The sequence below is a fragment of the Volvox carteri genome (assembly GCF_000143455.1).
Source record: "Volvox carteri f. nagariensis unplaced genomic scaffold VOLCAscaffold_1, whole genome shotgun sequence".
NCBI lineage: Eukaryota > Viridiplantae > Chlorophyta > Chlorophyceae > Chlamydomonadales > Volvocaceae > Volvox > Volvox carteri.
This window is the reverse complement of record NW_003307545.1, coordinates 3,180,913-3,207,422: the sequence shown is the minus strand read 5'-3', so window position 1 is coordinate 3,207,422 and position 26,510 is coordinate 3,180,913. Positions and strand designations below refer to the sequence as shown.

The window sequence follows — 26,510 nt, the reverse complement described above, 5'->3', positions numbered from 1 at the left end:
CTGAACTTCCCCAAGGTGAAGGGGGGGGCGGGGGGGGGGGCCCGGGAGGAGGGGTTGGAGGCGAGCAGGGAAGAGGAGGGCGGGCTGATGGGGGACATTGCCGGGGGGGGTCATTGGGCTCTACGGGGGGTAAGGTTTCCCGCGCGTTGTGCTGTGGGTTGCGTGCGGCCTGTGCGGCTACAAGTACGGAGCATATTCGTTCACATGCCGCGCTAGTCCCCCATCACAACCATACACACCCTCTCCCAACCCTTCCCGCTCCCCACCCACCCAACCCGCTTCCCCCTACTGTTTTTCCCCACCCCCCAGGTGACGAAGTCGATGGTTAAGATGATGGAGGATGTGCTGTCCATCGACATACCCAATTTGGTGAAGCAGTTCGACAACCCCTTCCCGTGAGGGCGGGAGAGCGGGAGAGCTATGCGGGTCACTGTAGAGATGAGGTGGTCTTCCAAATCCTCTTAGGGGTCCGGGGCGCGGGTGAAGGGGCGGAGGAGGAAGGGGAGGGTGCGGAGAGGTTGCCCCTGACGAGGCGGTGCGTTGAGAGGTAGGGGCTGCTGGGTGCGGAACGAGGAGATGGATTACTTGGTGTGCAGCTTGTGGAGGTTTGGAGGTAACGGGGGGAGCCCGGTGGCTGGAGGGGCGCTGGAGGATTTCGTGGGCTGGGGGAAGTGCTGTTGCGTCGCAGCTGTGGGCTGTTTGCGCGTATGGGTATGGATGTGGATGAGAGTGTACATGCAGACACAATGGTCAGGTGTAAGAGGGGCGGGGGGGGGGGCAAGGCCACGTATAGGAGGGGCTCCAAAAGGAGGTGGACTCTTGAGCTTTTCGGTTGAAGGCTTCAGACGGGCCCCCTCATCCCACATGATGATGACGACAGCCACACCAGGTCCCTAGCCTCCTCGAGGGGGAGGGAAGGGTTTGAGAGGCCAGAGCCGGGCGGGACTATGTCAATGAACTGCTGCTAAAGCTACTGTTACAGCTGCGGATACAGCTCCCCACCCAGCAGGGTATTTAGGGGGAGGTGAGCACGGACATGATGAAGCGGACGGATATCGTGGGCCGGCGGGCTGACTGGATTGCGAGCGGGTTTTGTGTGTATCGCTGCCAACCGATTCTTTGCCGCCATCATCACCTGGTGCTGGTGCTGGTGGTGGCGCAAGTACATGAAAATGACGGACTGTGTTGAATCATGTGACAATATGAGATGGGAACTATTCATAGGGGGTTTTCATTCGAATACAGCCTTTCAAAGCGTGTATATATGTCTGTATGTTCGTAGGAGAAACAATGGCACAGCGCCTTTTATGTCGGATATCTGGTGACGTACCACCACCATGATGACCAGCATGACCCCGCCTCGCCGCCCTCTCCCCGCCAACGTTTACCCTTCCTGCGCCATACCATCGCTGCTACAGCAAGAATTTATGGAAAGGACACAGGTCATTCTACGTCGCATCTGCAGGCGAAACTATAATACTCAACTGCAGCAGCAGCAGCTTCTGCAGGTATAACAAATTCGCAGGTAGCAATAAGCAGCAATAGGAGATAACGTGTTCAGTTCGACCTTGTACTTCTTCACCGTTGGAGCTGCAGAGAGAAACTGGGGACAGAAACTTGAGTAGCCCTGTACTCTATATTTCCCATCCTGTTCTTCTTCCCGCAGCTCCTGATGGTTGCCTTTCAGCCGTAAAACAGGAAAACGTGCGAGCTGGTTTTGCAGCGGCGGCGAAGTCTGGGACGTCCGCATAACATGTTTTCCGTCTCCCCTCCGTTCTCTGTCTTCCCCCCCACAGCCCAGACTGCTTGCTGCTGCTTTGGATCGCAGAAACTACCTTTCACACATCCTTGCAGAAACCCTTCGCCTGGGATGTTGATGTGTGTGTGTATGCGGAAGGGGAAAACATTTCGCAGACACACACACACACACACACACACACACACACACAGACACACATCAACATCCCAAGCGGGGGAGACACGGGCCCAGACGGTCCGAAACAGAGTACCCACGCGTCCCCTCTCGCGTATCCATGCCTGTGTGCCTGTGCCTGTACGTACGTACGTATGTACGTCTTCCCCCATGCGATACGCCCCTAGCATCCACCCTGTTCGACTCCTGAAACTTGAAGACCTCTTCTCCGCTATGGAATTAAACCTTCCATCCATAGCTTGTGTAGCCGCTGGGGTTGTGTAGCCGCTTCATAGCCCCAGCGAGAAAAACAAGTCTCGCCTCTTGGGCGGACTTAAGCACATCTGCACTGAAACACATCTTCACACCGGGCGCTCAACGGTGAGTCCCCCACCACAACCGCCGGGGCCACAGACCTCGCCAGCTAATCAGCCCAGCCAAGCTCATCATTTCCCCGTTGCCCCATTCCTCTCGGTCTTTGTCCTCAGCTTCTCCTTTACCCCCTTTGCTCTTTGCCCAGTGCCAGTGAGTTCCCCCCCTTTGACCGTCGACACATGAAAACCCATCCCCCTCCCCCCCTCCACCTCTTCGGTGAGATCACCCCAGGAAGTTCAAATCTGCACACGGATAAAACCCAACAGGGGGTTCACCAGCAGGCTTCCCCTCCCTCATTCATCCCAGTACAGGTGTCTAGCAGCATCCGCTGCCGCCGGCAACCCCCCCCGCCGCCACCTTCTTCGCGCCGCCGCCACAGCAACCCCCTCCCATCCCCGCCGGCGCAGCTATTGCCGTTGCCGTCACACCGCTGCTGCTGCCACAGCTGCTACTGCTGCTGCTGCTCTCAAAGCTGCGCGATGTCTCGTTCCCGGACGCGTACGGCAGGAATGCAGGTCGAGATTTGAGTCCCAGTTGGTCAAACATGGCTTGGTCTTCGTCGCGGTCGTTGTTTGGGGTGGTTAGCAGTTTGTCACCGTCGAAGATGGAGTTGGCGCCTGCCAAAAACGCGAGCGCCTGATCGGATCGCGTCAGGTCGAGGCGGCCGGCAGAGAGGCGTACGACAGTACGAGGCATTACGACGCGAGCAGTGGCGACGCAGCGCACCAGGTCCAGCCCCTCGGGTGGTGCTTGGTCCTGCGGGGAGGTGGGGTGATAGGGGGAAGGGACAAGGTTGTATTCACGAACCTTAAAGGAGGGTTGAACGAAATTTCCACACTCCATGATGTGAAACACACAGGCACTCCCATGTGCCGTACACGCCCCCGACATTCCCGACTAGAGAAGACAGACTGAGATACACACATACACGTGTGACGCCCTTGGGCCTGCGACGAGCCCTTGGGCCTGCGACGAGCCCGTGAATGCCGTACATCCCCCGGGGACCCTTTCCCATACACTCTCTCCTTGCCTGTCGCCTCTTTTACCCGGCCCGCCCGCTCGCCAGCCAGCCTCCCCCCAAAGAGAAACGAAAACTAAATGGCCGGTACACGACCCCAAACACAAACTCACACACACATGCTCTAACCCTCGTGTGCACACACACAGATGCGCATGCATACATACATACATGCACATACATACGCTCACCTGCAGCGGAGTGCCCTTGATAGCCACGAGCCGGTTGATGGGTACTGACTCCGGGTGCGCGGGCAGCGTAGCGAGCTGGTGGAGGAGTCCCACACGGTCCTGGGGTCCCTCACCCAAACCAATGATGCCGCCGGCGCAAACTGAGATACCCGCCTCGCGCACGGCCTCCAGAGTGGCAAGACGGTCCTACGAAACCGGCAAAAAACGTCCAAGTAGTTTACGACAACGTACGACACGGGTACGACAATGTCACTACATGCGTTGGATACGAACGTAATCAGTGTAGTAAGAGGCAGTCTGATGAGGCTGTATGCACGTGCGTACGCGTGTATGTATGTATGTATGTATGTATGTATGTATGTATGTATGTATGTATGTATGTATGTATGTATGTATGTATGTATGTATGTATGTATGTATGTTCGTGTGTGGTGGTTATCATGTGTATTGCTTCGATTAGTCTTGTTGCATAGCCGTACACAGTCGTACACGTACCTCGTACTTGCGCGTCGAGGTGATTTTCTCGTAGTACTCGGGGGAAGTGTCCAGGTTGTGGTTGTAGGCAGTGAGCCCAGCCTGCCGCAGCTGGGCGGCTTGCTCCGGATTCAACATACCCAACGTGGTGCAGACCTTGGGGGGGAGAGGGAGGGGGAGAAAGGGAAGGGGGAAGGAGGTGAAGAGGGGAGGAAAGGAGAGGGGGTAACCCCACGCGTTGTCGCGACAGATGATGAATTTTTATACTACTTACAAAACAGCTGGGTTAATAACCAGACAGTTGCCACCACGGCAGGCCCTTTCCCTTCCACCCCCAACCCAACCTGAGTTCCTCCCACACACTCTGCGGGTAAGGAATTACGACGGCATGCCCCTTTCCCCTCGCGCCCCTCTCTCTTCCCGCCCCTCTCTCTTCCCTCCCTACTCACCTCCATGCCCAGTCCCCGGATTCTGCGGATCATCTCCAGCACCCGCTCCCACTGTCTTTGACCCACCTGCGAGAGGGGCTCGCGAAGGGGGGTTGAGGGGGGGTGAAAGGGGGCCTGCGGATGGAACTGGAACAGTGGCTGCCAGGGGGGGATCTGAAGGGTGGTTGGCAAGGGTGCGAGGCGAGGGATCCGGAAGCCGGAGTAGATTCCTCGAGGCCCACCTGCCCCCGCCTCATCACATCACATCGGGAGGCCTCCCATGTCCACACCCCACACCCACCCACACCACACACACACCCACACACCCCACACACCCACCTGCGAGGGCCCCCTCCAAGCCGCCCCCATACAGAACCGAGTGCTACCGGAGTCACGAGCTCGGAGTGCCGCCTGCGAACGTTGTGCGCGTGGGGATGGAGGCGGTGTGCGGTCAGGTTGGGGTTGGGTTGGGGTGGGGTGGGCAGACGATTCGAATCCACGTTAGTGGTGTGTTAGTGGCATTACGCGGTGGAGGGGTGGGTGGAGGGACTATACACTCGTACATTCACATGGCGGCAAAACCCTTCCCGTACATCACACGACGCGATACGTCCACCGGGGTGAACCGCGGTCAAACCCTCGCTCTTTACTCTTCCCTTCTCCCCTCCTCACCCTCTTTCCTTCTCCCCTCCCCCCCCCGCCACGTCGCCATCTTTTCCGTGACGTGTCATGCCCACGTTCGAGTGCCGCCGGCGTTATGGAGGTATCGCCCCTCTTCTAACCTCCTCATTTCCCCGTCCTCCCCCCTTTCCTCGATGGGCCCCTGATCCCCCATCCGAGCTCCATGGCCCCATCAGCCCTTGCCGCCGCTGAGGAGATCAACCCCCTCGCCTCCACAGCTCGCAACTCCCTTTTTAAACTTACGGACAAACAACGACCCGTCCGCCGCTCCAGTTGCACCCTCTAGGCACCCGCTCTCTCCCATTCACAAAGAAAATTGTGCATACACACACGCACACACAAAACCCCAAGTCCTTTCTCCCTGCCCGGGGCTCGCGTTCACCTGGTAGACGTCCTCCAGGTCCATCAGCTTCTCCGCCTTCATCCCCGTGTCTTTGCTCCAGTGGCTGCTCTGACTGCAATAGTTGCAGTTCTCGGGGCAGCCGCCCGTTTTGATGCTCAGCAGCGTGCATCGCTGGACCTGGAGTGGGAGTGGGGAGTGGAGGATTACAATCGGCAGATGAAGAAAGGTAGTGGAACGGAAGAAATATGTTCCAATTTTAAGGATAGGCAGGAAGGGGCGTAGGAAATGTCGGGGGAATGAGGCGTTTTCGTTCCCCAAATTAAAAGCAGACGCGGCAGATCCTCAGCTGCTGAAGACGCAGTTATCATACGTGATGTGCAATGCAAGATGTGCACAGGCTATAGGGAAGGGCACATCCACAGTTTGCAGGAACAACTTGTAGCCGTTTCCTCGTCGGAGGCAACCCCATGCCTGGACGCAAAAGCCAGCCAACAGGCTATTTACACTGCATAGCAGCTTGTTGCATCTTCACGAAATTGCAGTGAATGCCAACTGTTTCCCGTGCAAGTTCTGCGTACCATGGACGGGTCGTTGTACATGCGGTGCACGCTTGCAGCGCGATAGACGAGCTCCAACAGTGGAGTGTCATAAACCTCAGATACTTCCTCACGCCTGCAAATGAAATCCTGATGCTGGATTGGGTTGACGCACTTGCAAGCAGACGCCGTCCGGAATGGCTTACGTCCAGTCTGTGCGCACGACGCCCAGCTCCCGAATCCATCGTGGCACACTTGGTGCAGGCTCAGGCGTAACTGGAAGTGGCTCGGCTTGCAAAGCACTTCGGCTGCTGGTGAAGGTTCGCAACAAGACGCTCCTAATTGCGTTAACGCCCGCCGCCTGCTGACCACCGCACAGCACGGTACGCGCAAGCAACACGACTTGCGACATTTTGACAATCTTTCCTATCTAATTACCAACCTATGTTTTTTGGCACTGTACCTTAAGTTTCGCAATTGTCCTGCGCCTACTACGGCAGGACTAAGCCTCTCGTCCCGATCAACATCGCGACCGCAAACTAAATGCAAGAGAGTTAACGTAACGCATTACCTTTATTTAAATCGATTACGCTGCTTTTGGCTACTTTCACCGGGGGAGTGTAATCCGGGTTTGCTTGCCGTCATGTAGGACTAGCACACACGCTTCCTGAACATCTAATCTGCGACCTCTGCCAAATTCAGTTACATATTCAAACAATTGATTTCATTTCTTTATACATCTCTATAGTTTAACTTTTGCTGAGCGAACGCCGGTGTTGCCTTTAGGTTCGTTGTGGTTGGTCCTACAGTTCCGACCGGCCCCTCGCAAATACAAGCACAGCCGCATCGAAACTCCCTGAATCTAAACAGCCACTTTCTAACACAGCTGCCGGCGGGCAGGCTTAACGCTCGGATCGGCGGGCGCGGCGCCTAACGCTTGCAGGGCGGCCGTCGTCATGCTCGCTCAACTTCCGCGACAGGCGCTAAGCCGCCTTTCCGTCCTGCCGCTGTACGGTGGAGGCTTCTGGGTTGCGTTCACGCAACTGACGGTCTTCTACTACGCGGTCGGTGCGGTGCTTCACTTCGTGTTGCCCCGCATCGCGCCAGTCAAGCCTATCCAACACCAGGCTCGCAAGCGAGGCGAGGTGCTTCGAGACGCATTTTACAGCCTCGGTACGGTATCCACTCAAACCTCAAACCTAAACTTTGAAACCAATGAATGCTCCAGACGCTCTCGCCTGGGCAAGTGGCAAGCCTCCTAACCAAAAAGTTGAACACCCTCCCCCTCGCCATATCCCGCTGGTAACTTCCGAACCTGTAGGGCCCCTCGCCGTCAAAGCTGCCATCTGGACGATCGTAGAGCACATGCATTCCCGTGGTCTGGGACTTACGTACGGCGGAAAGGTGTACGGCCTGGCGGCAGTGTCGTACTGCAGTCTATGCGTTGCTCTGCTGGACTACCTGCACGACGCCTGGTTTTACTGGACCCACCGACTGCTCCACTGGGGCCCCCTCTATCGCCATGTGCACTACATACATCACAAGTACGACACTGTACGGTAGTGTACTGCAGTACGGGTTAGGGCTTCTAGCGTGATGAAAGGGCTCGCTGGGGCCTCCGGGGCCTCGTTGTGACGGGACAAGGCACGTGGAATAACCTATGACACGCACAGCCAGCTTTCTCCCCACCCCCTAACCACTGCTCGTCACCTCCCATTCCCCCGCCGTGTTTCCCAGTCCCCCTCATTCCCCCAGCTGTGTTGTCTCTCCCCGCCCATCCCCGCCTCCCATCCCAACTCTATCACCTCCTCTTCCCCCCCCCCCCACACACACACAGACGCTGCCCCCGCATCTCCCCCCGACACGATGTCACTTGTCGTGTGTACGCGTACCCCAACCTCAACCCTTCTGACATCCACCTTGCTCCCCCCGCCCCTTTCTCCCTACTCCCCTGTCCAGGTCGCGATCTCCCTCCGCCTTCACGGGCTATTCCTTTCACCTCGTGGAGGCCGCCATCGTGTTCGCCAACGAAATCCTGGTGTGCTTCATGTTCCCCCTGCACATGGGCCTGCACAGGTGCTACCACCTCTACACCACTCTCATACACGAAGGTGAGGTTTTGTGTGTGGGTTTTGTGCAGGGGGGCGCGGCTCCTGCCCAGCTCCCTTGGTAACGGGGGACGGGGGGAGTGGCCGGTTCCGGGTTTGGGGAAAAGTGTGGGTTTGTCATGGGGAGGTACGGGGAGTTGGGTTCCTAGGGGTTGTGTGTGCGGGTTTTTGGAGGAGGGAAAAATGAGGCTTTTGGGGGAACTTTGGAAGGCTTTGGTGGGGGTCGTTTGAGGAGATTTGAGGGAGCGCCTCGGACGGCGAGCGTGGTGATTGGTTGGCGTTAGTGGCGTGGTTTTGTCCTTGGTTCCACTGTCGTACATTCGTGCGTCTTGCAAAGGTTGGATTGGGGTTCTGATGGGAGCGTCTCGGTGCAGCAGCAGCAGCAGCAGCAGCCGGGACTCCACACGCGTTTGCGTGTGGGTATGGGATTCAGCTCAGGCTGATATGGGTGGACGGCCAAATATATCAACTCCCAACCAACTCCCTAACCGCCTCCAACTGTCCACTCGCCGCCCGGCACAGGTGGCCACGTTGGCTACGAACTGGCGCCCTTTATACCCACACTCGAGGGGCTAATGACGCTGGTGCTGCGGGGAGTTCGGCATCGCGCGCCGTGGCTTAATACCGTACAACACCACGACCTACACCACCGCTACCCGACCCGACATTTCTCATTGTACTTCACACATTGGGATAGGCTATGTGGCACGATACACCCGTCGTACGACAAGGATCTCTTTTCGTACTTTTCATCGTCTTCGTGAAATGAGTCATGCCGTACGTGCATGCTGTGATAAAAACAGCAATTGTGCTGATGTTAAGGGGTTTTAAAGGGGGGGATTGCCGGGAGAGAGCGGGGGGACCTGGGTTACAGCAGCTCCTTTCTAAAGGCACGATGTGCTAGGAGCTCCTCTAGCCGTACTGGACGAGATTTGAGCGTGTGAGCAGCCATGGCGAGCTCCTAAACGAGCGCGGGAGAGGGGTTGTCGTTCGATTCAGGTAGGGAGGAGAGGAAGGGTAGCGGGTGGCACAGACCGTGCCGGGTGTGTTTTGTGTGAGGGGGGGGAGATAACGGAGGCAACAGAGGGACAAACGCCGATTGCGGTTAGTAGATTTCATCGTAGCTTGGGTTTCGATGATAATTAGAGCTGTGATAACGAGCAAGGGGAAGAATTTCTCAACAAAGAAGTGGGAAGATTTCGGTGCTGGGCGGGCGGGCGGACGTGGGGGGGAAAGGGGAGTAATCATTAGGATTAGACGCCACGGTGTTTTGTGGGGCATTGCAGGTTGGTTGGGTTGTTGGTTGGGTTTTATCAACCTTGGACTGCGGATTGCATATATATATATGTATATATATATGGGGGTGGGGTGGGGGGGTGGGGGGTTGCATGGTTCCGAGGTTGAGCTGTTTCGGTTCGGATCGGTGGCATGGTGAAGGGGTGTACGGACATAAAACTACATTTAACTAAAAACTATGAATGGAGGGCGAATCTGATAGCGCGGGATGGTAGCTGAGGCTCGGGATAGCCCGTGCTCGTGTAGCAGGATGAGGCTCAGTGAGTGATATGCTCGTGTGTGTGTGTCTGTATGTGTGTATGTGTGCGCTATGTATTAGCAATGTGTGAGAGAGGAGGTGAGTCGACCAGGGTAGTCAGCTCATCCAAAGCCGAAAACGGCGGCTTGGCCCCGGTACACAGCCCCTCGGCCCCCGCAGTAGTAGTAGTAGTAGGAGGAGGAGGAGGAGGAGGTCCACGTGCTGTCCTAAACAGGCTCGCTAAGGCGGGGATACAAACCCGGAACGGTGGAGATTGTGGACTGCCTGCTGCTGCATGGCATCGCACGCATGCTAGGCTTCCGGCAATGTTTCAAACCTGACAGATGGCCATGACGAACGACGCGAGGCGTGCAGCGGCCATTTGCTGCTGCAGCGCGGCTTGCGGCCGTTGTACGTACGTTTGAATTGGAATTATGTGCAAAACGAAATGTGCATATATTGCCCCCAGCTACTTGCTAGTAGCTAGTAGCTGGCTACACCACGCACGGCGACCATGAGAAGCGGTGCGAGGCCGCGGGCGGTTAGGGAAGTCAAAGCCATATGGCCCTCGGGAAGCCCTGTCATATCGCGCAGATTTACGTGTGAAAAAATTAATTCCTTTTGTGGATCAGTTTAGTGGCTTTTAGATGCAATTCTCAGATCGGCACGGGGCATGCGGATTCGTATGTTACTCTCTGTGCTGGACGCTGCTGCTGCTCGCTGACATATGATGAAATTTTCTCCTAACAAGACTCTGTGCCCATGTACGCATCTTTATCTACAAGGGAGGAAGGGAGGGGGGAAGGGAGGGAGGGGGGAAGGGAGAGAGGGGGGAAGGGAGAGAGGGGGGAAGGGAGGGAGGGAGGGGGGAAGGGAGGGAGGGATAGGTGTATGGAATGAGTAAAGCCCTACGGCGGATACATTATTCGACCGGTCACTGGTCGGTAAGCCCGCAGCCCAGCCGGTCGGTAGGGTGAGGCCTTGGTAGGGTTTCGGAGGAGGAGTCACCGTCCGGCCTTTAGCCTACCGATGGGTTACCCGATACCCTACCAACCGGTTACCGGCCAGGGACAAAACTCGGTTGACTCTATAATGGACTGTAATGTCAAGTGCCTGGAACCATGTATAAGAAGCGCCTTGCCTTGTCTACACCGATTTTAGTGAAGCGACCGACCAGACTGCCTGCTGCGCTCCTGCAGCTGGCTGACTGACTGACGGACAGCTGTGAACCCCCGCGGGGGAGGGGGGGACTACAGCATCTCGAAGGGCGCTTCGCTTCTGGAAGGGCCCCTCGCCTGTCGCCCCAAAATGAGAGAATAATAAAATACGGTACCATTACAGATGCTGCCAGGGTATAGTGGAGAGATCGTCCTCCAGACGACTATGTTACATAGTAATAAAAGCAAGAGGACAACAAGAGGAGTTGTGTGTGTCGATGTTTATTATTATACGATAAACATGCGTATAGCTTTTTAATGGAGCACGGGGATCCAAAAGCCGCGAAAAAAGGAAAGAGAGGCAGTGCTTCGACATCAAACGCGTGTTGTGACGAGGCATATCGGTGGCAATACTGCCGGCAAAACTTTCGTTGCTATTCCTGTTGTGGCCGGGTGCGATGCTCCGTTCTTCTTGCCCTCTTGCCAAAAGCTCCCTTGTCCGGTTCAAACACGCACTTTAAAAAGAAAGTGCGTGTGACAACATTACCATTGCCATTGCCCAGGAGCAACATCTGTTCGTCCTCTCTCTCTTAGTTGTATAGTTGCTACAGCAGCACATCTGTACACCAGAGGGTCTGTTATCCCACCTCCTTAACTCTCCTTTTTCCATCCACAGAAAGTGCCTCCACTTCCTGCGTCGTACCACGTTTGTTCTTATCATCTACAACAAATGTGAACTAACGCTAACGGGTCGTTATTCCCACCAAGCAAACAGGGGGTTTTGATACAGCCTGTGGTTTTAACAGCGCTCCATCTTCAGGCAGGTAGACAGACAAACAGACAAACACACACAGACAGACAGACAGACAGACAGACAGGCGATCCTTGCTCTTTTGCCAATTCCATTTCTCCCCTTCCCTCCTCAAAACTCACAACCCTCCTACCACCACCACCACCACCACCACCACAACACCCACCATCCGCCACAGCACTGGTCACAACAGCACTGCGGGGAATGCCAAACTCCTGCAGCGCCCCAGAGCCCCTCCACCCCACCCCAGCCCACCTCACCACTCGGGGGGCCCGGGGACAACCGATCAACCGACAACCGTATCCCGTACATATCCAGATGACGCCTCGTTTTGAGACAGCTTTCCCCCCCCCCCGGCCCCATCCCCCCGCTTTGTGCTCTTCGGCACCATCAACGAACTAAAAAACATCAGATGCTGCGCAACAACAACCACAACCACAACCACAAGAACCACATGCTTATTAGCTGTTCCGTGCTCTGGCAATCTCGCGGCAGGCGGGGGGGGGGAGGGAAATGTCGAGAAACGGAGTCCTTCTCCCCCTCCTCCGCAGTACGAGTGTGCGTGTCGAGGGGGGGGGGGGCCCGCGGCCCCGGTCTTGAAACGTATGTCGGTATGTATTCCCAACATAACGCAACATATAAACCCAACCGCATCATCATCCATCATCCGTCCACGACACGACGCGGCTCACGAATATCCAAACTCGGGACGGACCACCGTCGTCGCCGAGGCGCATTGTAGAGAAGCCACCGCCGCCGCCGCCGCCGCCACCGCCGCCGCCATCGCCGCCGCCGCCATCGCCGCCGCCGCCATCGCCGCCGCTACTGCCGCCGCCGCCGCCGCCACCGCCGCCACAACCACCGCCGTCGCCCTTAATGTGTCCCTCCTCTCACTGTTGGTGCTGGTGCTGGTGCGACCGCCGCCGCCGCTTCCGCTGCTCCTCCTCCTCAGCGAGGTGCTTACGTCGCGCCTTCATCATTATTTTCTCAAAGTCCAGCGCGTCTCTGAACATCCAGGCGTCCGTCATGCGGCCGTCACTGTTGAAGATATCCACCTGTACGGATATCCACCAGACGGTACGGCATAGTACGGCAGGAGCGATCGTGAGAGACGCATGGGACGCAATGGAACGGCGCGGCCGCGATGATGCAGCACACGGTCCGTTCGGTCTCGAAAGCTTGATGTCCTTCCAGTCCCACCTTGGGGCAGTGACGCACACATTCCCAAGTTGTGTGCCTTAATCTGCGCAACCCCAACACGCCCCAACACCCCCACGCGCCTACCACATAATACCACCGTGCCTGCCTTTCCTCCCACGGACTCCCCCTCCCCATCCTCCCCCCGTTTCCAGCCCTCCACCTTCCCGCCCCCCACCCCCCCCGGCCACCCGCCCATTTCTAAGCCTCATTTGCAACCCAGCCAATACATACACGCACATACATACATACATACACACACGACATCCGTCGTCCCNCCTCCCACCTCGACGCACTCCTGCTCTATGGACAGCGGCTTCCCGGAGCAGTCCGTCATCGCGTGGCCGCCCTTGGGCGTCATCTTGCAGACCCAGTGGTTGAAGACCACGTTGTGCGTGTAGCTGGCCGCCAAGTCCACGGGCGTCACCTGAACGTCGTACTCGTTCTGCGCAGTACGCCGTACGCCGTACACAGAAAGTGCACATAACGTTTATGGGAAAGACGCCCAACTAAACCCTTCCTTTATCAATCTTTCCATTTCTCTTCGTATATCAAATCATCTAGTTTTCCCCAAACATGGAATATAAAAGAAAAGAGAAAAAGGAGACAACGAAGGAGATGCGAGTAAGCAGGAAAACCTCTGGGCACTCTACCGCGTGCGCGCCCTACCCCGCGACTGCCTTGGCGTTCGTAACAAAACATTTCCCGCAACAGGCTCCCAAGGCGCTGCAAAGGGCTAAAATCGCAGATTCGCCTCGATTTTTCTCCTTTTAAATCCCCAAGACGCCGCCTTTTTAAAGCCTCTCCTTTTAAACTACTACTATTTTTATTAAACACCCTCAGCAACAACAAACAGCCTCAAAAGAAGGACCCCTCGTGCGCCCTCGTGTGTGTGTGTGTCTGCGGGGTGTTCATCATATATGACACACATGTTCACATGGCCAGTTTGGCCAACACGCCGTACCTTGGCGCTCTCGATGATGTCGTACACCGCCTCAATTGGTGCCATGCAGCCGCCGCCGCCCATCATCAGCGCCATTGTGTATCCAGTTGCCGTACTGCCTCCCCTTCCAATGTTGCTACTGCTGATGCTAACGCCCCCGAAGACGCTGGGCCCGGTGTCCTGGGGCCCGCCGGCGGCGGCGGCGTACCCCGCCGCAGCGGCGGCCGCCTGCTGACCGGCAGCTCGGTCGCCGACGCTGCAGACGAGCGGCAGCAGGCCGTATGCGTCCCAAAGACGGAACTCAGGCGCCAGCAAAGGCTCCAGGATGACCCGTGGGTCAGTGCCGGAGGAACGGGCAGCGCACCAGGCGCGAGCTGCGTTGCGAAGCTTCTCGGGGTCAAGCCCCTGCGCGCGGACGCCGGAAAAGGGGGGTGGATGGGGGACGAGGAAGTGGAGGTGGACGAGGTGGTGGTGGGACATGTGCAGGTTGAAGTCATGGGAGGGTCCCGTACGACAATAATGCGGGGGAGGAAAGGGTCCGGGACGCGGGGGGCGAACACACACACACACATGCACACACACACACGCATACACACCCTTCCCTCACCTTCCCTCACCTTTCCCCGCCCTTCCCTCCCCCCCCCGGCCTTCCANAAACCACCCACCCACCTTAGTATACCTCGCCACCTGCGACTGCGTCACAATGCGCTCCACAGGCAAGTCGCTTCCCACCACCTCCCCGCCAGCTCGAGTGGCATGATCGCGGACTCGCTGCGAGTGATGCCCATGATGCCCATCACCATGCCCCTGCTCTCTAGCACCCCCCTGCTTCCGCTCCTTCCGCACCATCTCCTCCTCCTCCTGCTGCGCCTCCTCTTCCTTCTCCTCGCGTTCTATCATGGGCGCCAGCAGCAGCGGCGTGAGGTCGTCCCCGGCGCTGTCCCACTGGCCCCGCTCCAACAGCGCCGTCACCCGCCGACACGTGTCATCCAGGAGGAGGTCCAGTTTGAGGACCTGGTAGCAGGAGCTGTCGAGGGGTGGGTGGGTGGGTGGGTAGGTGCGTGGGTAGGTAGTGTGTGTGTGGTGTGTGTGTGGTGTGTGTGGGGCGGGAAAGACGAACCACGAACAACGAGTGAAGCTGCTGCCAAGGAAAGAGTGGGGGGGAGTGAGAGGGGGGAAGTGTGCGTGGGGGGAGTGTGTGGCGAGTGTGTAGGTAGTAGTGGTCGTCGTCGTCGTAGTAGTAGTAGTAGTAGTAGTAGTAGTCGTAGTAGTCGTCGTCGTCGTCGTCGTGGTAAGTAGTAGTATAGTAGCGACATTTGAAGGCCTTGAGGCCACCTTACGGGCTAATGTTGCCGTTGCCCTTTCAAGCCCCACACAGTGGGGGCACAAGGGGGGGGGGACGGATTACCAACCGCCCCGATCGCGATGCGGGTTACGTACCGTGGGTGTCCCTCCTCGTCCTCGGCTCTCATCTCCACCAGGCAAAACACCGTGTCAGTGTCCTCGTTGGCCGCACACACACGGCTGTGCCAGTGCTTGAGGGACAGACCCGCGGGTCGGTGCTCCGACGATAACAACCTCGCGAGGCCGTCGATACCCTCAACAAGGCAGAGCACGGCAGGGCGGTATTGACCGTTGGTAAGGACAGGACCAAGCAGGACAGGGGGGCGAGGGACAGGGTAAGGGGCAACAAGGGGGGCTGCTGCAACAACAACAACAACAACAACAAGTCAAATATAAGCTTGCCGTGACGAACGTTGTTCCCTTCCCTCTCGCGCCCTTCCCGGATGTTAGCTGTTACAGCGTAGCGCCCATTTCCCCCCCCCCCCCCCGACCGGCTCGTACATGTGCAACGCCCTCAATGAACGCCAACCGTACGTACAACACTGCGAGAGGGGCCTTCCCACATGGCCAAGCATACCCGCTTCATCATTGCTGAAGGTGGTCCTTCCCGGACCACCTGCCGTACCCTGTCGTACCATCTCATGTGTGTGGACGAGCAGTCCGTGAATGTCCGCCCGTACGTCGCTGGCCGCCATCTGGGTCAGCCCCTCCATGACGCGACCCGTGGGTCCTTCCTGGCGACCCAGCATCCAGTAGCCCACGAACTCCGTGGCCGTCTCCAACAGCTGCTGGGCTCGGTGGACGTCCCTGGAGTGCGACATGGAAGGGTGAGGGAGGAGATAGGGCAAGGCGAAGCAGGCCGGGGTAGAGAGCTGCAAGGCTCAAGGAATTTCGTTGGGGGTTGATCGGGGGTCGGGGGTTAACGAGGTCCGCGGGGTGGCGCGACATGGAAAGGTGGAAAAAGGGAATAATGCGAGAGGGAAGGAAACAAAACAAAAACGAAGTAATAAATGTATAAATGAAATATTATGTTCCGATGAAAGGAAGAGGACGTTCCTGAAGCTGGTGGGAGGGGGTTATACAGGAGCAGCTGTCTGGAGCTGTCAGAGCCTTAGAAGGCCCCAGGTGGAGATGGAAGCTCTAGCTAGCAAGAAAGCTGGACAAGGGAAGAAACGAGGGAGAAAGAGAAAGCGGCGAGGGAAAAACGCAGTGGGAAGCAAGCATTCATGATACGTTGCCTCAACATTTCTAATCCGTTTTGATGGGATACATCCGTTGCTTGAGAGCCGAACTTGCGTAATAGCGGATTACAGGAATGTTAAAATGCACAAACAATTTGAAAGTAATTAGGGGCTGGACAAAACGAAGTGCGAGAAACGCAGCAACGCAGCGCGGCGACGAAACCGGCAGGGCCGCGATTAAGTTTTCGGTTTTGGTGTGAGAGATTGTAGGAGCTTGGTGCAAAGTTTCTTTCTTCCTCACCGAAATGCGAGCACGCGCGTGCCGCCAGGGCTGCGGGTTGGGCGACCAGGCCTCAAGCCTGGCACCTGTGGCTGCAATTGTCGGTGCTGGTAACACCGATGGTGCTTGAGGCAGCGTGAGAGCGGGGCCGGGGCGGCCATCGCTGCTGTTGTCGTCGCGGTGAGGAAACGCGAGCGCGGTGCTGCTGCGCTTGTCAACATCCGCAACCTGGTCCCGCAATTGCTGTTGCTGGTCAAAGCGAAAGCATTACTGCTACGGCTTCGCGCCGCGGTTGCCATTTCCTTTCAAAACGGAAATTTAGTCGAGAGCTTTATGTCTTGTCGAAAACAGCAAAAGGCAGCTCCGGCTGCAAATGTGTCTACAGGGTGCACACGGATAACGATGCTAGTTTGTGTTTCAACGGGGCCACAGGGCCACCTACAGCCGTTGACTTCGAAACGAATCCGATTAGGCTATCCCGGGAAACAATAGGATTTAAGATTGCCAGAAGTCCGAAACTGTCCGGAAAACAGCACGAGATGCCCTACAGCACAACCCACGACGCCGGGAAATTTTTTTGTTTTAACTTTGTGCTGCAGTCGGTCGATGTTGGACCCTGGTTGTTCCGTACAAGACTTTGGACGCATGATTGACCGCCAGAGAACAAGGTCAAACGCACGAAACTCTTCTCCGAGACCAAAACGACGAATCCCGCCGAAGCCCTTTCCTGCGTCACCTCTTCGGCACGCACAACGAATCCGCTGCGTCTTCCAGCGCAGGAAACAGGAGCACGTCGCAGAGACAAGAAATGCTGTCCTGCAAAGCCCAGCACGCGAAATCCTTCTAACCTCCTCTTCCAAATTCTATCTTACCGTCCATCCAACGTCTAAGAGCTGACAAGTGACAACCAAACAGCGAGAGAGGCAAAGGATCTCCTTCCCATCGCCTCTTATTGGACAGCAGCTGCTGAGAAGACCCGATCGGACCAGCGATACAAGGCAACAAAAGCGACACTGTCCAAGGTGCGTCGTCATGAAGCAGTTGGAAGTTAGGTCAGCGAGCCGACTCAGCTAAATTTCAAATTTTTTGAATTTCAGGAAATGGCGAAGCGCGCCACCGGGGGCGACGTGGCCGTGATGGCCGCGGACATGGCCGCCGCGGCTGGCTCGGTCAATCCGGACGCTGCCGCAGCGGGAGGTCCGGGTGCCTCTCCGGCGGGTGCGCCCATGTCGCCGATTGAAGCCAAGCTGGCCGCCGTGACGCAGACCTTTTTGAATGACATGTGCAGCGGCCTGAATCGCGAGATGGCGCCCCATCTGCCGCCCGAGAAGGTGAAGGAGCTCGCCAGGTGCGTGGTTACGATCACGTGATGCGTGCCTGCGTGCCTGCGTGTATGTGTGTATGTATGTACGTGTGTGTATAGGTGCACGTGATGTGCGCGAAAGGATTAAACGAGATTGTGCGAGATTGTTATGGGGATGTGTATATATATGTATGTATGTATGTATGTATGTATGACTTATATTATATATGTATGTATGACTTAGATTATATATTATGTATATTTATGTATATATATTTGTGTGTATCTGTGTGTGCGCGAGGACTGTGTGTGTGTGTGTGTGTGGTGTCGGCAAACCGCTGTGTTGTTTGTGGGCATGGTCGGATCAATCGCGCTCCAGTGCATCTCCCTCAAACGCCGTCCCTGCCCCAGGCTGCGTGGCCCCAGGTCTTGCATAGAGACCCACGGGTCACATTTCCCCCTTATATGCTGCAACCGCACGAAGGACACTCTTGAACTCTATTTATTACCTCGATTGAACCGCATTTCAAATAAATAAATATGAATCCATGCTCCTAAAAGATCTCGCATATGTGTGAACGCTTCATCCTCTATTCTTTGCTTTGTGGGACCCAAGATCCCTGTTTACAACAAAACCCAAATCGTAGGAGTATTTACGAAGAAGCAAATCAACGTGTTGCTGAAGCAGAGGAAAATATTAAGCACAAATGTTTTTAAATTTGAAATTTATGACCAAGAGAAACTAAAAAGTATCGTTTTGACGAAGTAGTACATCTCTGTCCTTACTGTGGCTCATGCCCCTTCATGCCCCTTCCTTCCTTCCTTCCTTCTTCCAGCATGCACCTGGCGCCGGACGCTGTCGTACACGTGGACGGCCTGCTGCACTCCGTACCGCCCGTCACGGGGCCCCAGGCATTTTTCGATTTCATCACCTTGGAGCGAGCGGCTTATCGCGCAGTGAGCGAGTGGTTGTTTGCTCTATACGACATTTTTAAAATATTGAACGCGCAAAGGATGAACAGAAAGTCAGGATAGGATAGGATACCTCATGAAGGTCAATGTACGAAGTACACGTATACAGTACGTACGGTATGTGTTATTTGCATGTTTTGCTGGCAATTACGCCTTCCGCATCTATATCCCGCGGCACTTCCTTTTTTCCCCTCCGCCACACACACACACATACACACACACACAACCACACACAGTGTCATTCGCGTTCTTTTGCGCTTGCGGTTTCTTTTTCTCTTGCAGGGCGGCCTTTGCCGGCATCAAACAGGTGGCGTCTGATGTTACGTTATTATTGTTATTATTGTGATGTTACGTTCATGCACCACACACGTTGAGCACTTCGGGAGCACATCGTCCTGCCGTGCCTCTTGCCTCCTGGCCACGGTGCCCCTCTTCTTCCCCCCATCCTCCCCCGAAGTCATCATTCCCATCCAGCAGCGCGGCTATATGTGTATGATATTTGTTAATATCAGAAATGAACTTCCATATCGGCGCCATCATTTTCAATTTGCGAGGAATTGCCAGTTCATCCACTATTACTTTAAATTTATGCCTGCTGAACCTTTGCTGGAATATCGCCAGCGCAAGCCGATTCCATGCGCATTTACGTAAGTGACAAATGGCGGCCCCGACCCAATTCAAGTTGCACTTACGTACCAAAGCCTACCGCTGCTGCTGCTACTCATACTGCTGTCCCTGTTCCTGCTGCTGCTGTCGCAGATGTCCCTGGACACACTGCTGGTGGCGGTGAGCCCCACGGGTGACACGGTGTTTGCGCTGTCCCGGTTCAAAATGAAGAATGTGGGGCCATGGCACGGCAAGGCAGCCACCAGAAGGTGAGTTGGGGGAAGCTGGTTTGGGACTAGCGAGGCCCGGTCGTACAGTGTCGTACCTCCTCCAAAAACAAAAATGTAATAACACCTCAGCTGTTAAACCCTTTTACCTGTTCCTTTAAAATATTTCACAGGATTTCGGAAGGTGTTCGCATTGACGAGCTGCGCTTTGACGACACGGGGGGTAAAATTATCGAGGCCTGGTGCAATCGACAGCTCTTCCAGGTGGGCCCATGTCGGATGTACGACAGGCACCCACATCGTGCGCAAAGTTAAAACCTGCTACTACTGCTGCTGCTGCTGCTGCTGCTTGGGTACAGTACACATACAATGCTGCCGATGATGCCGTAGTGGTCGCTTACCGCTACGGCCCTGCAGTGAAATGAAGTGTCTTGCTGCTGCTGCAGCCGAATCTGTACCTGCTGTAAACGGTATTACGCGCACCGCCAAACATTCTTATTAACCCGGTTTCCAACGCAGCTCGCCCTCAAAACAAAGGGAAGCGCAAAGCCGAAATCTAATGTATTCTTTAGTGTGCGTGCACACATGTATATGTCCATGCGCGTCTGTGCGCGTTTGCATCTATTACGTGGCGCTGTGTTTACACATTTGTCGTACGTGCAGGAGGAGCGGGACCTGCTGCTTAGGGAACCGGACCGCCATCACCCAGCCGTATTCGACCCGGCGCTGCTGGCGGCCGTTTCACCGCCCGAGGGCGGTCATGGGGGCCTCACTGCCCCGGACCAGCTGCTGAGGGTGGCGCAGATATGGGCAGAGGTAGGGGGGCGGGTGTACGGGGGTTGCTTTTGTTGGGGGAAGGTTTGCATTTGACAAAAATGAAAAGTTTTTGAGGTAACGCCGCTCGTTCGCATGGGTGGGATGTGGTCAATTGCGGTTTGAGAGCTCTTTTATCCTGTGATGGAAAACAGGTTTAAGATTTAATCCTTTATTTGCCAGACGTGGAACATGGCGTCTATTGCGGGCCCTCCCGATCCGGACATTCTGGATACACTGGCGGATCACGATTTCCACCTGATGGATGCGCTGGGCTTCACCGGCGACGACGCGCAGTCGCATCCGTTCACGGTAAGTGTGGTATAGGGCTGCTGCGGCGGCAGCCGCAGCAGTGGTACTGCAGACGGAAAGGATATGTGGGTCGTCTTTGGGAGTCAGTCGCGCGCTTCTTGAAATCTTGTGATGCTGTCAACCGCCGCCAGATCCTTTTCTCAGGTTCTCAGCGCACAAGATTTGCGTTTACCATGAATCAAAAAGCCGGAATGAAAAAGTTTCCATTTTAGCACGTAGCCGAAGGCTCCGTTTTGATGCAAGATCGAGCTTTTCCTTACGATCCGGCAACAACGCCGCGAAAGCGATAGATGCAGGCAGAGCAGAATGATGTTGTGTTGTATTCTAGCCACAAGGATTGGGCTATTCTAGCCCAATCCTTGTCATTAAGTTATGGGCTCGATGCAGCGCGCCATGCAGCTGTCGTTTACGTTTACGTTTACAAGCTTCAAGCTTGTACGGTCCAGACGAGCCAAAAGGCTCATGAACCGCCAAACTGGAAACAAGAACTTAAAAAGAAAAATGCCAATACCCATCAATAACAGATTGATTAATCTTCATAAACGTACTGCAACCTGCATCTTCTAATGTCGTCCAGGACGCGCGCTAACCCGCGTTGATCCTTGACGCCCATAATCTCGATCATGCGGTCCCCAGGAGTAACCCCCAGGTCCCAAAGCTTCAAACGGATATTCGCATACGCAGGACAATCTAGCAGCACATGACATTCATCCTCAACAGCTTGCCGGTTCCCACAGACCCGGCACCACCGGGCAGACCGTTCCCTACCGTGCGGTCGATTAACCGCCAAAGGCCAAACACACATCCTGAAACGCATCAGCGTGACGTGCTGTTTTGGCGAGATATAGCCGCTGCCATGCTTGGGCAAGCCCATCCAATGCTTATAGCGACACATCTTTACCCCTGGTTGCCTATTATCTGAAACAAACAAAGCTGGATCCACTGTCAACCGCTCACTTTCCCAGTCATCATCAAATTGGTTCCGAAGTTCACAGATCAACTGGCCTACATCTAGTGAACGTGTCGCCAGAGCATCAACTTTGACCTCAATGTCGCCTGAGTCGTCCACACCCGTCCGCACGTTATGACCCATCATCTCAAGGATCTTCAGGACTTTCGCTCCCCATCCATCATACGTCATGCCAGATGATAATGCCAACCGCAGTTCCTCCCGAAAGCAATGGTGGTACACAGAACCTTTTGCCTCAACCAATCTGTTCCAAAAACGAAAAATCAGGTTTGCCCAATGCACTTGCAAAGGGTATTGACCCAACTCTCTGAATAGTAGTCGATTTGTTGGTAAGCCAGCACCACTCAACTGCTTCAGGAAGTTCTTCTGCAGTTCCACCATCCTGTCCTGCAGTGCAATCTCAAAGTAACACGATCGTGGTTCCTGGCTGCTAGGGTAACCGCGCTCCAGAATGTCCAGAACCCTTAACGGGCCCCAAACCTGTACCCCGTACGACAGAATAGACAAAACCTGGGCATCAAACGCTTTCACCGCAACAGCGGGGACAAAAAGCCCTTGTCGCTTAAGCTTACTAACCAGCGAGAAGAGCGCCTTCTGGCCTGATGCAAGCAACTCATCTGTGCACGATTCGAAAGTTGTACCCGGTCCATAATGCAGGCCCAAATATCGTGCGCGCTCCTTCCAAGGTAAACTCTTGAGCGCGTGTCCCGTAGCCTCCTTCACACTCATGGTAACAAGCCCGTACGAACCCAAAACGTGCATAGCCTTGCGTGCCTCCAGGTCCCGATGAAAATACAATACCTCACACTTTCCCACATTTACTCTCATGCCAAAAGCTTCGCACCATTCCTTTAGCGCACGCAACAATGTCATTAATCGCCTGTGCGACCCAGCAAAGAGACTAAGGTCGTCAGCATACAACAGCAAAGGGATACGCATTCTGTCGCTCATGGGGCAGCTGTCGTAGCAAACTCACGACCGTGATACGGTTATTCCGGTACATCTGACTAAGATTAGTGTGAAATGGGTTTTTCAAGCATTCAGGCCATGACGTCTTTGTTTTTGATCAGTCTCCTCGAATTATCTCTCTCGCCTAGGATAATCCATGACTTGCAAGGCAATACGCTGGGTTCTTTTTATTGGATTCAAATTATTGGTACTCTTTACCTGCCAGGCGCAATCCAATAAACCAACAGGTTTTTCTTCTGTGGACATTTTAAAGCTGGTGCGTAGCTCCTATTTTTACAGTTCGCTGTAAGCCGATTTTTACGCAAAGTATCGTTAACGCAGACTCAACGCGCATGCTCTGTATACATTTTCAATTTTGAAGTTGAATTTCCCAGCCTTGGCCGGCTGCTCGCACCCAACGCATCAGCGCACAATTGCGCCCTTACCGGCCTAGCAAGCGCCGGCGGTCCACTCTTCAAGCGCAGCACCATCCGAAACGACGACAGGGCATCCCAGCATGCCACGCGTGGGCTACTCCCCGCAAGGTTTGCCCAGCATTCTGGGCCATGGTGGCTGCGACAAGCGCTTGCAGCGTCGCTCAATGTGGTCCACGACATCCAGAAGGCAGACATAGTTTATGTCGATGACTTCTGTTATGCGGCCTGGAGCGAGGCAAAGTTACACGACCGGGGCGCTTGGGGCCCTAGCGAGGAGATGTACGTCGACCCAGACATCTACCTGGCTGCCGCATTCCACTTACTACTAAAGCACCGCAGCTTCCGGGGAACCGGCGGCGCACAATTTGTTTTCTTTCACTCCCACCCAGCGCTCTTTTTGTACCACGCCGTGCTGTGCAATCCTGCCTTCGCCGCCGCACTACATCTTGTCCCAGAGGCTCTTGTACGGCAGAACTGCGGCCCTTCCCGGATGCTCGTTGTGCCGTACGCCAGTTTCCCATTTTACCACAATCCCACTGCGGCCGATGTTGTTGCCGATGCCGTGGTGGCAACGGCAGCGGGGGCATCCAGGGTGCCGTCGTCGTCGGACCCTGTACGACCGCGCCTACTCCATTTCCGTGGCACCTGCGGTGGCAATTCCGACGGCAAGGCACTCCGCCGAGCGGTGGTGGAGGCGCTGCACGACGTCAGCGCCCCCGCTGACGCCACTGCCACTGAAACAGCCAACGCTAGCATCCTGGCATCCTGTGAGAGCTTCACCTGGGAGGATTTGTCCCTTGTGGAACTGTCGAAATCTCGCTACTGTCTAATCCTGGCGGGTGATACCGCGTCGTCAAGACGGCTTTCAGAAGCGGTGCTGATGGGCTGTGTGCCGGTGTTCCTTGGCCCGCCCTTCGCCGCGACGCCGCTATCCGGTGTCGTACGGTACGACGCCTTTGCGTTGGTATTTGAGGTGCCGACGGCCTCCGCCACCTGGTTGCGACGGCATCGCCGACAGCTGCAGCAGCAGCACCACCACCACCACCGCCAACCGCTTTTCGTTGATGCCGTTAGTGGACATCCGTTTGATGATGATGGCGGCGGCGGCGGCGGTGGCGGCGGTGGCGGTGGCGGACGCGGCATTGGTATCCAACGATTCGCAACGCGCCTGACGGCCCTGCAGGACCTCCCGGCGGCGCTGCACGCCATCGGGCGACGACGCTACGCCGCCATGTCGTATAATTTGGCTGCCGTACGACCGTTTTTCTCGTTTGTCGCTGACCCAGATGGGGGACCGCTCGCCGGTCTGAACGACGTTTTGTATTCCCGAATGTGCTTCCATGCTGCCGGGGGGCCAGAAGCGACTGCCCGTCGTGCCCATCTACCGGGCAAGGTTTAGGGCAGAAACGAGACCCCAGAAGAGCGTCTAGGGGCCCAGTAAAACTTACGGTATGGTCTCTTAACGCCGGAATCGCCAGAATCGCCGGAATCGCCAGAATCGCCGGAATCGCCAGAATTGCCAGGATTGCCAGGATTGCCAAGTGCAGCCAGCCAGCCAGTCGGGTCCATTTAGCATTTGGGCTTTCCGTAGTCCGAGGCAGTGACTTCCTCGTGTCCCTCGGTTTCCTGTCATAGCAAAAAATTTCAAATCCAAAACCAACATGTGATCAGAGCGGGTTGTCGTATGCTTGGAGGCTTATATTCTGTTGTCGAGTTGTGTGTCTTAGTTTGGCAACACCCCTTACCGACTTCTCTGCTCCTACCTTCGTCATCGTAAGCGTATTTTAACGTGCGTGATTTTGGGATGCGTAGGATGTATGTATGTATGTATGTATGTAAGTGCAGGGGTACAGAAGCTGCCTGTCCCAAGTCGCGAAACGAGCTTCATTTCCCAGGTGCTTTCTACTGATGTACGAGTATAATACATGCTGCCGTACATGCTGCCGACACAGGCTATCCGCAGCCTGGGCGACGCCAAGCGCGTTTTAATGACCATGTCGCAAAAGTACGACATCGACGAAGTCGTACAGAGCGCGGCTGTCAAGCCCGGCTATAACGCCGTGTTTGCGCACTGGCGCGCGCGACTCACACCCCGGAAGGATGCTGGCGGTGCGCGCGCCGTTGACGTGGCGGCCACATCGACGGCGGCGGCGGCGATGGGTCCGTTCACGGCGGAGGCGACGGATATTCTCATGTTCAATCCCGCGAGCGGGAAACTGAAGGCGGTGTTTCAGTTTCGTAAACCGCTGGGCTCTGATCGGCGGTACGTGCTCACGGACATCGCCCCGGCCGGCGTGCCCATCCCGCTCGGCGAGTTGACGCCGCCGCCAACCATGACTGAGGAAGTATCGTAGGTACTTTCCATTCCCTTAGTAAAACCCTAAGTAGTAACGTGCGTCGTGTCTCGGATATTGTCTAGGATATTGTAGAGCCTGATGAGAAAAGTCTGGAAGCGTTCTATTTGGACCACGGCCTTGGCCAGCTGGTCTTGAGGGAGACGAATAGGAGAGCCGGTTGGGAAAGTTGTACGTTGCTGTCACCCGCACTGCGGTGCAGTGCCGGTCGGAAGAAGGGAATCACGCAGGACGAGGTGCCCTCAGATTCTGTCTAGTTGTTTTTGACTTGTTGCAAAGCGGCGGGTAAGTAGAATAATTGTTTTTGCTGTTTAGCTGCTCGTTGCCGGAAAAATGCACTAGCCAACTGCTGCAAGCAAACATTGGAAGATTTGTGTAATGATGAAAGGACATGTAGACGCGGCGGGCAGACAAGTATATTTTTTGTAGTCCAGTTCAGCACCGAAATTCATCTGCCTAGATCTTTTAACCATTGCTATGAGGTCGTATCTCGCCCTGCCAAGTCAAGAGATCCGCGTGTATTTCTCGCCATTGCTGCCGTTACTCTCTATCCCCTCTTCGACCCAAAGCTAAAGACCCGTGCAGCTGCAGCTCCCAGCATCGCCACCGCCGCCGTCACCAATTTGTATTATTATTATTATTATTATTATTCGGCAGAGCAGCCATTTCAATGCACTTAGGGTTTTTTGGCATCGCACAGAGAGCACGACCACACACAGACACACACACAGACACATACAGATATGCGGAACGGAGCGACGGGAGAGCGCAAGAGAAAATTAAGATCTCCAGGCCTCAGCCTCTCAGCCTCAAAAGCCTCGCCCTCAGCCGACCACGTCCCCGACCGCCCTCAAAGTCTTTTTTACCTCCGCACGCGGCACCCCCTCATCCCCTTTTTCCCCCAGCCCCATGAGCGAGTTATTGTTTTATACATAACTCACAGCCCCACAGCACCACCTGCTTCATATAACTCTTCTCCCGGCCGGCCGGTTTCACTCACACCCGGCCTCCTTCTCCCTACCGCTCGGATCCCCTTAAGGCTCGGATCCCTCTTT

At 55.6% G+C, this 26,510-nt stretch overlaps 5 protein-coding genes across 5 annotated transcripts; 3 read left to right on the top strand and 2 right to left on the bottom strand.

Moving 5' to 3' along the window:
* Positions 1-1,831: 1,831 nt before the first annotated feature.
* Positions 1,832-6,370, bottom strand: VOLCADRAFT_102782 (uncharacterized protein; the record flags this gene model as incomplete). Its single annotated transcript, XM_002945768.1, has 9 exons — positions 1,832-1,865; positions 2,784-3,043; positions 3,497-3,682; positions 3,992-4,126; positions 4,420-4,485; positions 4,738-4,809; positions 5,462-5,599; positions 6,001-6,094; positions 6,165-6,370. The coding sequence occupies 9 exons, from the start codon at positions 6,368-6,370 to the stop codon at positions 1,832-1,834; spliced, it is 1,191 nt and encodes a 396-aa protein (XP_002945814.1).
* A 544-nt stretch (positions 6,371-6,914) lies between these two features.
* Positions 6,915-8,830, top strand: VOLCADRAFT_115744 (uncharacterized protein; the record flags this gene model as incomplete). Its single annotated transcript, XM_002946118.1, has 5 exons — positions 6,915-7,131; positions 7,280-7,512; positions 7,796-7,836; positions 7,918-8,069; positions 8,589-8,830. 5 exons carry the CDS (start codon positions 6,915-6,917, stop codon positions 8,828-8,830), a joined length of 885 nt encoding a protein of 294 aa, XP_002946164.1.
* Positions 8,831-10,343: 1,513 nt separating this feature from the next.
* VOLCADRAFT_86155 (uncharacterized protein) lies at positions 10,344-17,160 on the bottom strand (the record flags this gene model as incomplete). Its single annotated transcript, XM_002945767.1, has 9 exons — positions 10,344-10,378; positions 12,533-12,623; positions 13,052-13,210; positions 13,730-14,113; positions 14,378-14,735; positions 15,149-15,306; positions 15,688-15,859; positions 16,535-16,599; positions 17,074-17,160. The coding sequence occupies 9 exons, from the start codon at positions 17,158-17,160 to the stop codon at positions 10,344-10,346; spliced, it is 1,509 nt and encodes a 502-aa protein (XP_002945813.1).
* Positions 17,161-17,613: 453 nt separating this feature from the next.
* Positions 17,614-24,500, top strand: elg12 (acetylglucosaminyltransferase; the record flags this gene model as incomplete). The annotated part of the gene is made up of 7 exons (XM_002946117.1): positions 17,614-17,861; positions 18,653-18,773; positions 19,548-19,663; positions 19,795-19,885; positions 20,285-20,437; positions 20,618-20,746; positions 23,145-24,500. 7 exons carry the CDS (start codon positions 17,614-17,616, stop codon positions 24,498-24,500), a joined length of 2,214 nt encoding a protein of 737 aa, XP_002946163.1.
* A 526-nt stretch (positions 24,501-25,026) lies between these two features.
* Positions 25,027-25,455, top strand: VOLCADRAFT_86153 (uncharacterized protein; the record flags this gene model as incomplete). The annotated part of the gene is made up of 1 exon (XM_002946116.1): positions 25,027-25,455. One exon carries the CDS (start codon positions 25,027-25,029, stop codon positions 25,453-25,455), a length of 429 nt encoding a protein of 142 aa, XP_002946162.1.
* Positions 25,456-26,510: the final 1,055 nt, after the last annotated feature.